The sequence below is a fragment of the Aquarana catesbeiana genome, linkage group LG01 (assembly GCF_042186555.1).
Source record: "Aquarana catesbeiana isolate 2022-GZ linkage group LG01, ASM4218655v1, whole genome shotgun sequence".
Taxonomy (NCBI): Eukaryota; Metazoa; Chordata; class Amphibia; order Anura; family Ranidae; genus Aquarana; species Aquarana catesbeiana.
In genome coordinates, this window is record NC_133324.1 from 826351123 (window position 1) to 826362925 (window position 11803).

Sequence of the window (11803 nt, forward strand, 5' to 3'; positions counted from 1 at the left end):
ATACAGGGGTCAGGAGTACATAACACGCAGGCCGCTTTACAGAGTACAATCAAAATTACTCCTCTTCCAGTACAAATCACCCCCCCCCCCCCCCCCCCAGTACAGATCTTCCCTAACATCCCTAAATACCCCCCCTAGCCTACTTCTTTCAGGACAGACCCCCCCCCCCAATACAAACCCCCTAAAAAAAGAGCACAGATGCCCCCCTCTGCCAAACACAGACCCCTAAGTACTGACTTACCTCCCAGCAGAGGTTGATTTTCCCTACATAGACCCCTCAGTAGAATGGATCCCCCAACACAAGTACCTCAGCACAGACCAACCTCACCCCCCAGCACAAACTGACCCTCCCCCAGCATGGAGTTAACAGTGCCCCCCTTGTACAGATCTCCCCCCCCCCCCCCCACACACACACTCACACACTCCATTCCCTCCCCTCAGTAGTAGAGACCCCTCCCCTTCTCACCAGTACAGACAACACCTCCCCTCCCCCAGTACAGATCTCTCAGTAAAGACACAACTCATCTTCATCCCCGAGTAGCAGAACCCCCTCCCAGTACAAACTCCGCAATACAGACAACCCCGCTGCCCCTGCATTACAGATCTTCTCAGTACAGGCACCTTATATTTCCCCTCCCCCTGCAGAATCTGTAGTACAGGTTAACTCCCAACCCCCACCCCCTTTCCCCAACTCACTGGACGACCAGCTGCAGCTGATTAGTGTAAAGCACACAGTTATAATGTAGCCCAACAGGTCCTGTGTGTCAGCGTTTCTCCCGGCTGTCCCCTCACTTCCTCCTGTGGCCACTAGTATCACTGTGCGCAGTGTACATATGTTCTGTGCTAAGCGGGCTCTTCATATACATAAGCAAAATCCTGGCTCTTGTTAGCAGTCTAATTCTGGGGTTGGCAGTCCGTTACCAACTCACAGGCCAACACCCGAAGCAAACTGTACCCACCTTGGTACACCGCTGGTTATGTTCTTCTTTTTGAAATATTTATATATTTTTTGCAGATGAAAGAAAAGGAAGAGAAGGCAGCAAATGAGGAAGAGAAACGGAAGCAGCAGGTACTACTACTACTAATGACATTATATTATTATTTGTGTTCTACTCTGAAAAGAACATTTGCAGGTGTCATTGCCAGGCTTCTATCTCCTTTTTATTATGCACTTATTAGGTAAGACTTGTTTTATCCTAATAGGCTGGTCAGTTCCCAGCAAGGCTACTTACATATGACTGCCTGCTGATTTCACGGGTGCCTATAGATATCCCGATTGTCAACCATTTCTTAAAAAAATTGTGGTGGTGTGGTAATCATTTTATGTCTCCGGGTGTATCAGTGCCAAAGTTCACATAGACTTGTCTTTTATGTTCCCAAACAATTTGACATAACTGGCTCATTGCAATCAGCTGAGTGTTATTCCAGCAGCCATTGTTATACATACACATAGGTGTCCATTTTGTTTACTGATCTTCTGTGGTAGCAGGCAAAATGTAATAAATAAAAAAAAAAAATGGGGAAGCAACACCTGTATCTTACAGTTTGGAAAAGTGTGAAGAAACAAAACTATAGGTACTGCCTATAGTAACCAGGCTTGTGTTCAAATCTGTTCTAGAAAACACACAAAAAATGCAAAAATTTGGTTGTTATAGGTAACCACGTAAAGTGAAACCTCAGCGAAAACAACTTGGTACATAGTTGAAATATCTTTGTGTACTTTTTGCCTGCCAAAATATTGTACATAGACCTCTATGTGCTATGGCAGACTTGCAGCTTCCTGTGTCACTTGCCTGACCATGAAAGAACAGCATAGTGCAGAGGTTCTCCCTGGGCTATCCTCCTCCTGTAAGCTACCTAAAAACCTTTTCCTGTTCTTCCTGTCTTAAAGGACATATCAGGAAATGAGAGGAGGTCTCTCCAAAGAAGAGGAGACCTTTTAGATGTCACTGGAACAAGTGTTTAGGTTGGAAAATTTCCCCTCTACTCCTATCCCAGTGACCATTCAAAAGCTTGGATTTTCCCCTCGCTTTCAGTGCTGGTGACATTGGTTGTTAGGGCAAATAGAAGGGGTCAAGCACAGACAAAGAGACATGGAAAGCAAAAACAATTATAGGGATTCTAACCCTTCCAAACTTTATCCCCTCAAAAAATATATTGCTTGTTTTTTTCATGCAATAGTTAGAGAACAATTGTGCGTACGTACCTGAAAGACTTTCTCCCCTGTGTGTGTGTTTTGGTTTTTTTAAACACATTGGGATTTATTTACTAAAACCGGAGAGTGCAAAATATGGTGCAGCTGTGCGTGGTAGTAGAAAGAAATTTAATAATTGCGTCGGTGAAGAAGAGTGAAAAATGATCAAAAAAGCAGCTGGCAGTCATACAACAGAACACTTGAAACATGAAAAAACTAAAAAATTGCCACGCTATTAAATTGTGAGAAATATATAAATCAATATAAAATGAATAAATGGTGGTGATTAGTCCATAAAGTGTCCAAAACAAAAGAAGAAATTCTTGAAATCGTATCTCAGAGGATAATAGATGGCAAAACACCTTCCAATGTGATAATAAAAGATGTCCCCTTACCAGATAACTAGACTCCACATTATAGGAGCCTAGTAAGACATAGATTCACACATCATGGAGCATCCATCCACTGGATGTAAACGAGAATGGCGTTGAAGCCAACCTTGCTGGTTTCTCCCTTTCCCTATCTCTCATGGATGTGATATAAAAGAAGAGAAAGATAGCCACATAGTGTAAAACAGTGGTGGTTTATTGAAGATTTTTACAAGTCCAACAAAACATGGATATAAACGCCATACGCTTATAATCTTCAGCTTGGAAAATATGTGGTTCTGCCAGTGTCTCTCCCCAGTCTACACATGTTTAGGTATTGTGCCAGCTGTGCATTGAAGCCAATTGGCTTCTAACCTCAGCTTTTTCAGTTAAGCTTTGTCAAAATCACCTGAAAGCTGATTGGTTTCTATGCAGAGCCACACCAGATTTTGCACTCTCCGATTTTAGTAAATGAACGCCACCATCTTGCAGAAACTTCTTTTATTTCTCCTCTGAGCTGATGAAGGCGGTGCCTACATCAGAGGGAAGTGGTATAATTTTTCCCTTACAAAAAGTAATCTAAAGCACCTGCTTTATTATTTTTTCCAGCAACTGGGTGTGTATTAAGGTAGTTTAGCCACTACACTACTCCTCTTTTCTGTGCCACCTTATATAAAGCCTGTGGATAGCTATCCAGCCAGAGCTTCAGGTATACATTGATTTTAATATACTGTAGTCTCTGTGCAGTCAAACCTCTCTGCTAATAATAATCTATTTTTGCAGCCGCTTTCCATCACTAGCAGCTCCGCCTCAGATCAACGAGCATTAGATTCTTATAAGGGGTGCGCAACCTAAATCCCTCGCATGTACAGTTTACAGTAAGGTTTGCACTCCTATGGGAATCTAATGCCACTGCTGATCTGACAAAAGGAGGAGTTTAGGTGGTAATGCATGCAATGGTGAGCGGCTGTAAATTCAGGTAAAGCTTTGCTTGCTCGCCTGCTGCTCACCTCCTGCTGTGCGGCCTGCTTCTTAACAGGCCACTAACTGCTACTGGTCTGGGGCTCAGGGTTTGGGTGGACCAGTAAAGATCATCCCAGCAGTAATATAGATCACTTAGGGTTGCAGGCACGCATGTTTTTTCTCAAATACGTTGCAGTGATACGTTGCAGGGGAGGTTTAGTTCTGCTTTAAGACAACATTTTTCATAAACAGTGTAAAATGAATGTAACACAAACCATATTTCAGGCGAATGGAGGCTTTGTTGTGTTTTCAGGTTGTCAGAGTTGGGGGTAGCAAGCCAGCACGCTGTGTACAAGATACCCATCATGCTAGTCTACACTTTGTTCTCCACAAGCCTGCTAAGAGTTTTGAAAGATTTCTGGTATAGCTGGATTTCATTTGTGGCCTGGGGAAGTGCTGTCACACGCCTATTATCTCCCAGCATGGAGTACAGCACAATAAGTAATTCACAAGGAATGTGATAAAGTCAACACGTTTAAAACTGTTTTGTATTGAGTTGTTTTAATGTTTATTGAACTGAACAGCTCAGCCTCAGTGGGGTGTTTGTTTTTTGCTACATCACTCTCATAATGTGTTGATGCTGCTGCCTTGTGATCCTGTAAAAAGCCCCCCTGGACAGGCCCCTCCACCACCCCCTTGGACAGGCCCCTCCACCACCCCCCTGGACAGGTCCCTCCACCACCAAGGAAGTGCCTGGAGCAGATACAAGGTCCTTTTTTGATGATTGCTAGCTACTTTTTAGTCTTGCATGTTCACACATTGCGTTCTTGTTACATTGTTAATTGTGTCTCATTCACTGACCTGAAACAAGTGACCACATATGAAGTTAGAACTCCTGATTTGTGTTCTGCCTATTTCCTTAAAGTATTTAATCCTGTGGATCGCCATGATGGCTTGGCAGCAAGCATTCTCAGAGAAGCCATCAATGATGGTTCTTGTGTTTATCTCAGGACATTATTACAGTGCTGTATTTCACAGTATTTAGTAGAGGACCTTTAGGTTGCGTTTGTGCTTTTTATTTTAGTTTGACTAATTATCCTGTCTCAATAATATGCAACTACCTTTTACCATTATTTTGGTTGCAGACTTTAAATGTTTTACCTCTGATTATACAGCTGGTAATTTTTTTTTTCTTTTTTTGCAAAAGGTGATTTTTATTTTAATAGAACTGAAATGACTAGAATCTTGACAGTATATGTGATATATAGACACCACACTTAGGACAGCCAAGTATGTGATAAAGGTGGAAAACAGCCTCAACCCATCCCATGCCACGCCCAACAAATTTCTTCATGCCCCAAGGTGGGGTGAAAAAAAAATGCATCAGCAGCATGGCTTGGGAGGAGCACAGGCTGAGGCAGTTTTCCTCCTTTATCACATACTGGGCTGTCGGAAGTGTGGCATCTTTACATCACTCATACTGTCAAGATTCTCGAATGAGCATTATAGACGCCGGCACCCACATTGTGTGGATCACCAGCGTGGTACACATCTGTGCTTTGAGCAGGTTCAGACCAGGGAAAGCTCAGTTTGGAACATGGAGGCTGAGATTATTTTCTATTTTAAGATATGCACCCAGGATGATGATGGCCATCAAGAGCTAAATGTATGCTGATGAATATGGGCAGTTAGTGCGGTATATAATCTGTATTTGGGTCTGAATCCTGTTATTGAGTATTATGGTTTGCATCTGCCTAAGAACTATTGTGTCCATGAATAGTAACACAATAGTACAGAGGTGATCTGACAATGTCATTTGCAACCGCAAAGTGTTTCCCAAACTGCCATTTCTAGGGTAACACCGCCATGGCTATGATCATGTGAGAGCATCATCTGTGGTTCTGCAACCTTTACATTTCAGTTACAGGAAGGGCAGAGGAGTTTATTTCTGTATGTGTCCTTTTGAGGAGATTCCCCTCACTTCTGTGTGCTCTTTTAGGATGTAAAGGAAATCTCCCCAAGCAGGTACACAGCAGTAAAAAAAACAGAGGTTCTAACCCTTCTCCCTTCAATCCAAACAATATGTTAATTGTACAATTTGCATTGCAATTTACCTTTTGTGAATGTACCCTTTCATAGGCTGAATTAGAAGCATTTGAAAACCGCCTGAAAGGAAAACGGAAAAAGAACAGGAAGAAGGATGAAATGGAGATGCAGCCATCCAACTGGCAGAAATATAAGAACTATATCTTAATGCCTGTCTGTGGCGTTGTTCTTGCTGTATTTACACTGTATCTGACACAAGTTAATATATGACATTTTACATTTACTACAAAAGTCCGTTTTGTGAGAATGTCATCTTCCAATTTCTTTACTCACTACATTGAATACTGTATTGAACAAGTATTGTGCAAAATACAAAATACATTGAGATATTGTCTTTTTTACATATTTCGATATTGAGTCATATAATATACACATATTCTTACTACTTTAAGAATTTCATGAGCTTCTTGGCTCAGATGAACATGTGCCTTGCTTAAGGCTAAATAATGCAATGTTCTAAGCAATGTTCTTTCTTGAAACAGGTGCATGTGTCCATGGTGCACCGTCCTTAATGTTTTGTCAGTCACCAACCAATCATAACGTAAATGTGAATTGTATATTGGACAGCTTTTGCATGTTTAAAGAAGATGGTTCAATGGAAGAAGGATAATTTGTAGCGGAATAAAGAAAAGAATATATTGTTCTGCTATAAAATGGATGTAAGGGGTTTTATATGTAGATCATTGAATCTGAGCCCCCATTACCCTCATTTTCAGCATCCTCAGATAAGTAAAACACATAGTTTTGTTGCTAAAAAGCATACTATTACAAATGTATATATTTTAAACCCAGCTTGAGCTCCAGAAAGCTCACATTAGTGGCAAAAATGTCTGCATAGACACATATGCAGCCCCATGCTTATTGAGATACCTGGCTTAAAGCAAACCTGTCACTGCAAGCTAAAAAGAAGCCATTCAGATGAAGACTAGGCTCTCCTTGGGACCTGATCTGTATCATGCAACTTCTAAATCTACTGCTGCTGGGCTTCCCTATAACCACATGCACATGCAGCATTCAATGTCCTGTATTTAAACATATCACTAGCACATCCCACAGTGTGCAGAAGGTCATCAGTCAGTAGGCTGCTGCATATTACATTGTAGGATTTGGTGGGGATGTTCCTCATCGTTGACTTTTGAAAATCCAGAATTTGTGTAAAGAAGGCACACATGTACTGTGTGATCTTGTAAAATAATTTGTCACAATGGGCATTGTTGAAAGGGTAACAAAACACAAAACAAAATTGTAATATATATTGTGTCCTACCAGTCCCTAGATGTAGTGGCTGAATTAATTTTCTAAGAACATTTTCAACATGAACAGAAAATACGTGTTGGTTCTGCCAGAAATAGTGTACTTTCTGTGACCTTAACAGAAATTAACCAAGCTTTTTTTGTTCTGTAACTACTAATCCCATCAGCCCTGAAAAAGACATATTTGAAGTCCTATCATACAGTAGTGAAGTGACTGTAGTCACCCAGGAACAAGAAGTGTGTAGTATGTTGTATCACCAGTTGAAAACAAAAGGGTCAAAATTGAAAAAAGAAAACTAAGCTCCCTATCTCAGGACTGCTGAGCTGCAATAGAACCAGTTTGGTTAATTGTTGTATAGGAATTTTGATCACATGTGGGTTTAGTCAAAGCATATGTAAACCCCTACCTTTTTAAAACAACCCATTCAGTTTAAAATGGGTAAAATATGTGTTTGTGTTAGTATATATTTTCTTTCTTTCTTTCTTTCTTTCTTTCTTTCTTTCTTTCTTTCTTTCTTTCTTTCTTTCTTTCTTTCTTTCTTTCTTTCTTTCTTTCTTTCTTTCTTTCTTTCTTTCTTAGCACTGACCTTCCCAGTGAATGAGGGGGGGGGGGGGTCATGTCAGCACAAGTCTGATCATTGGAGGACAGGTAGGCTGTTCTCCCAGAACAGTCAGAAAACTGACACTTTGGCATAGATTTATTTATTTCAGGTACTTATATAGCGCCATCAATTTACGCAGCGCTTTACATATACATTGTACATTCACATCAGTCCCTACCCTCAAGGAGCTTACAATCTAAGGTCTCTAACTCACATTCATACATACTAGGGACAATTTAGACAGGATCCAATTAACCTACCAGCAAGTCTTTAGAGTGTGGGAGGAAACCGGAGTACCCGGAGGAAACCCACGCAGGCACAGGGAGAACATGCAAACTCCAGGCAGGTAGTGTCTTGGCTGGGATCATGCCTAGCAGGGTCACTTTGAAGTATTTGCTATGAAAGCAGTGGGACTGGCAGGATCACCAGGTATTTTACTAAAAGGAAGCAATACAAAGAGAACAAAATATGTTTAACATAAGTACATGTACAACAGATACATATCAGGAATATGACATGTTGGGGTAACCTACTGTTTAATGTTTGCTCTGTTTATTGGTACAGTATATTTGTTACTGTACAACGAATGTCTTAATAATTCAATAAAGTCTCTGTTTACGCTATACTAGGGGCATTTAAAAATAGTGATAGACCTTTGGAATTATGTCAGAGAGTTGTTTGTAGCCATAATTCTAATGGGGGGCATTAATTTCAGTTTTTGGGGTAGGAATTATGTTGATTAGCTGTGAAATCATTGTTGTCTGTGTAGCTGCCTATAAAATGACTAGCTTCAATCTTTCTTTATTTTGTTCATTGTAAATACTAATACTTGTGTCACACTAGTTATCCATAGCTGTCTCCCACTGACCTGCAGCCAGATAGATACCTATTGTATCCAGCCACAGCAATGGTTTAGACCAGAGGGTCTCCAAACTGTGGCCAGAGGGCCAGATGCAGCCCTTGGAGCACTATTCCTCCCACTGACACCAACAATGGGGCACTATCTCTTCCACTGATAACGATGATAGGGTACTATTACACCCACTAATACCAATGATGAGGCACCACTCCTTTTCCTCCTGACCACAAACCCTGAGGCCATGTTTATTCTCACTGGTGCTGGGCCTGGCACATTTTCTACCCTCACTGGCCACAATCCAGCCTCCCTAGTCTGAAGGACAGTAAAGCGGTCCTTAAAAATTTGGAGATCCCTGGCTTATACGTACAGTCCAGTCAATGTTGCTTTTAAACAGACTTGTGGGCCTACCAGAGTGGGCCTACATTGCATCCCAGTATTCTGTTGCTGCTTAGGCCAGCCATCTGTCCTTATAAACAGAAGCAGGTGTGATGATCAGATCAAAGTGGCTTCTATTCAAATAGGGATATTCGGAAAGTAGGATGTGAGCTATTTTGATTTTCCTTTTCTTCCAAATTTTCTCAGTGGCTTTTGACCCTGGAGGGGGAATGTCCTTTACAGCATAATAATCAGTGATCTCCATGTGAACATTGTTTATATTGCCTCCCAAACAAACATGAAATGGACAAGTACCCTAAGAAACACATTTGTATACATATGCTCTTTATCTTATTAAACATTTTTAGTACATTTTGTTTGCTAGTTTAAGTTTAATAATACATTTAATTGTTTTTTTATATGGGGGTGGGTGACTGGAAAGAAAAAATGAACTGTATGCCTGATGTAGTCACGTTTTCTGTTTAAACCATTGCGTACTGAATGCTGGAATTTTGAATCTATTTAACAGTTGCCTGTAACAATATAAATCTGTTATGATAAAAATTAATAAACTATATAATTTACATGCTAGCCTTTGCTTTTTTTTCTCATTACTAGGCATATGTTAATTGCGTTGTCACCAACCTCCTAACCAGCATCCTTCGACTGAAAAATATAAGTAGCTGGATGGAAAAGCTTCAGCAATGGCTGCATCATGTCAGATCCAGTCGCTTTCAATATTCTCATGGCCACTGATACAAGCTGTCAGAATACAAGAGGTACAGAGGGAGATTAGTCTATGGATGGAAGGCATGAATGGAGGAATCTGTTAGATATTTTCATTCAGCCTACAGACATCACTAAGCAAAAGGCATCACTAGTCACCCAATATATTTGTTGGTCTAGGCTATATGTTTATGTTCCTTTAATAAATGTGTAACTCCAGTTTTGTTAAAGTAAAAACTATCCTCTGGAGGTGATCTCTATTGATTGCTAGGACTTTGCTGAACATCATTGCAGATATGTATCTGTGGCAGATTTTTGAATCGGAGGGTCAGTCTTTTTTTTAATTTAATATACTTTTTAATGAGAAAATACGTTTGTTTTTCAATCTTAAAATGACATTATTTAGTCAATATACATTTCCCACAGCAAGGTGCAAGAACAACAGAAAAAAAAGATAAAAGGGGAAAGAAGAGAAAAAAAAAAACAACAAGGGTCAGAGAAACAAACCATGTTTTCTCCTTTATCATCCCATCCCATCCCCTACCCCTCCTCTTTCCCCATACATCCTTACATTCAACTTTCATTCTCAACCAAATTCCCTTTCTTACTCATTCACATTAACATGTTCCAAATTATTCCTGCCCTAACCATTGTTTCCATATTTTACGTATATTTTTGTATGTATATTTCTCCTTCTCAATCGTATCTTTTACCACTTTCACCCATTCTATTACCGTTTGGGGATTTTTATCCTGCCACTTACGTGCAATTAACTTCCTTCCTTGAAACAGGCATCTAGTTACTGTGATTTGTGTAGATCCCAGTACACCTTCCTCTTCTATTAAGCCCAAAAGACATATCTTGGCCTCTGTATCCAATGATGTCCCAAACACAGCGTTTATTTTATTTTCCTATCATTCCCCTCCAGTACCTGTGCAGCTTGGGGCATCGCCAAATCATGTGTATCAAGTAGCCCCTCCTGTCTCCACATCTTTGGCATTCTGCATTCGGTCTTCTCCCAAACAAAAACAGCTTTGCAGGTGTATAATAGGACCTGTGTATCAGGTAAAAGTGGGATACGATCTGTGAGGGTGAGAGCGAGATGTTAGGTCCTAGAGCCAGGACCTGCCTCCATTGTTCCTCCGTTATTGGCCCCACATCTCTATCCCACTTAACCCTGTTACCATGTTCCACCTCTCCTTCCTGTCCTGCTACCCTCGTGTACTCATACATTTCAGATATTGACCCCCTTTAGATGTTTTAGCATTAACAATTTCCTAAAAGAGGGCATTTCACTCAACTCTGGTACCCTCCCTCTAAATTGTGTGTCCAGGGCTAACTTGTAGGTATCTGTAAAATAATCGGTTTGAAATTTCATATTCTTCACTAATTTCCTGAAATGATTTTAATCTGCCTGCCTTATACAACTGTGCTAGGTAGTGTATACCTTTCCGATCCCATTCCTCTATTTTCCCCATTACCTTAAGTTCTTTTAAATTTTTATTATCCCATATGGGAGAAAACTCAGAAAAACCGCCATGACCCAACATAGTCTTGATGGTTTCCCAAATTCTCACTATTAATTGGGTTGTTGGGCATCTAGATCCAAAGGCGTCCGCTTCCACCGCTCCTACTACTGTACTATGGCCAGTGTCATTCAATAATAGCTTATTTCCTTCCTCCCTTTCTGCAGGTATATTACTTCCTCTCATGTACTGTAATTGTGCCGCCAAAAAATAAAACCTCGGGTTCGGCAGTGCCAGGCCCCCCAACTCTCTAGGTCGCTGTAGTACCTGCAAGCGGATTCTTGCTGTTCCGTTCTTCCAAATTAATTCCCTAAATACTCCATCTAATTTTTTGAACCAATGTTTTGGGATCCATAATGGTGAATTATGTATTACATATAATATTTGTGGCATCCACACCATCTTAATTAAGTTGGTCCAACCGGCTACCGAGAGAGGTAGTTGGCTCCACACCCTACTCTTCTGTCTGAGTTTTACCATAAGTGGAAGTACATATCCTGCTATAAACTGCCCTGGATCCTAGGTCATATTAATATTTAAATATCTCATTTGGTTAGCTACCTTTATTTGGGTTACCTATTGCGGGAGTGGTTCCGTAAGGGGATCTATGGGCAGAAGTACAGATTTATCCTAACCAATTACCAGCCCAGAGAAATATCCAAAGTCTTGAACCAGCCTCATAGCAGCCTCCTGAGAGGATTGTGTATCCCCAAGAAAAAGCAAAATGTCATCAGCATACATGGTGACTTTTTCCTCTCCCATTATCCTTTTAAAACCCTGTATCTCTTGAGATGCTCTTAGGGCAATGGCCAAGGGCTCCATTGCGAGGTC

At 40.7% G+C, this 11803-nt stretch overlaps 1 protein-coding gene across 2 annotated transcripts in view; it reads left to right on the top strand.

The window, feature by feature from the left end:
- The window catches only part of NFXL1 (nuclear transcription factor, X-box binding like 1), a 154972-nt gene extending 145661 nt beyond the window's left edge, over positions 1-9311 (top strand). For both annotated transcript variants that reach the window (XM_073608484.1, XM_073608483.1), the window contains exons 22-23: positions 1016-1069; positions 5665-9311. In XM_073608484.1, the coding sequence (XP_073464585.1) occupies positions 1016-1069; positions 5665-5841 (231 nt within the window). In that variant the 3' untranslated portion in view covers positions 5842-9311. The remainder of the gene's footprint in view (positions 1-1015; positions 1070-5664) is intronic.
- Positions 9312-11803: the final 2492 nt, after the last annotated feature.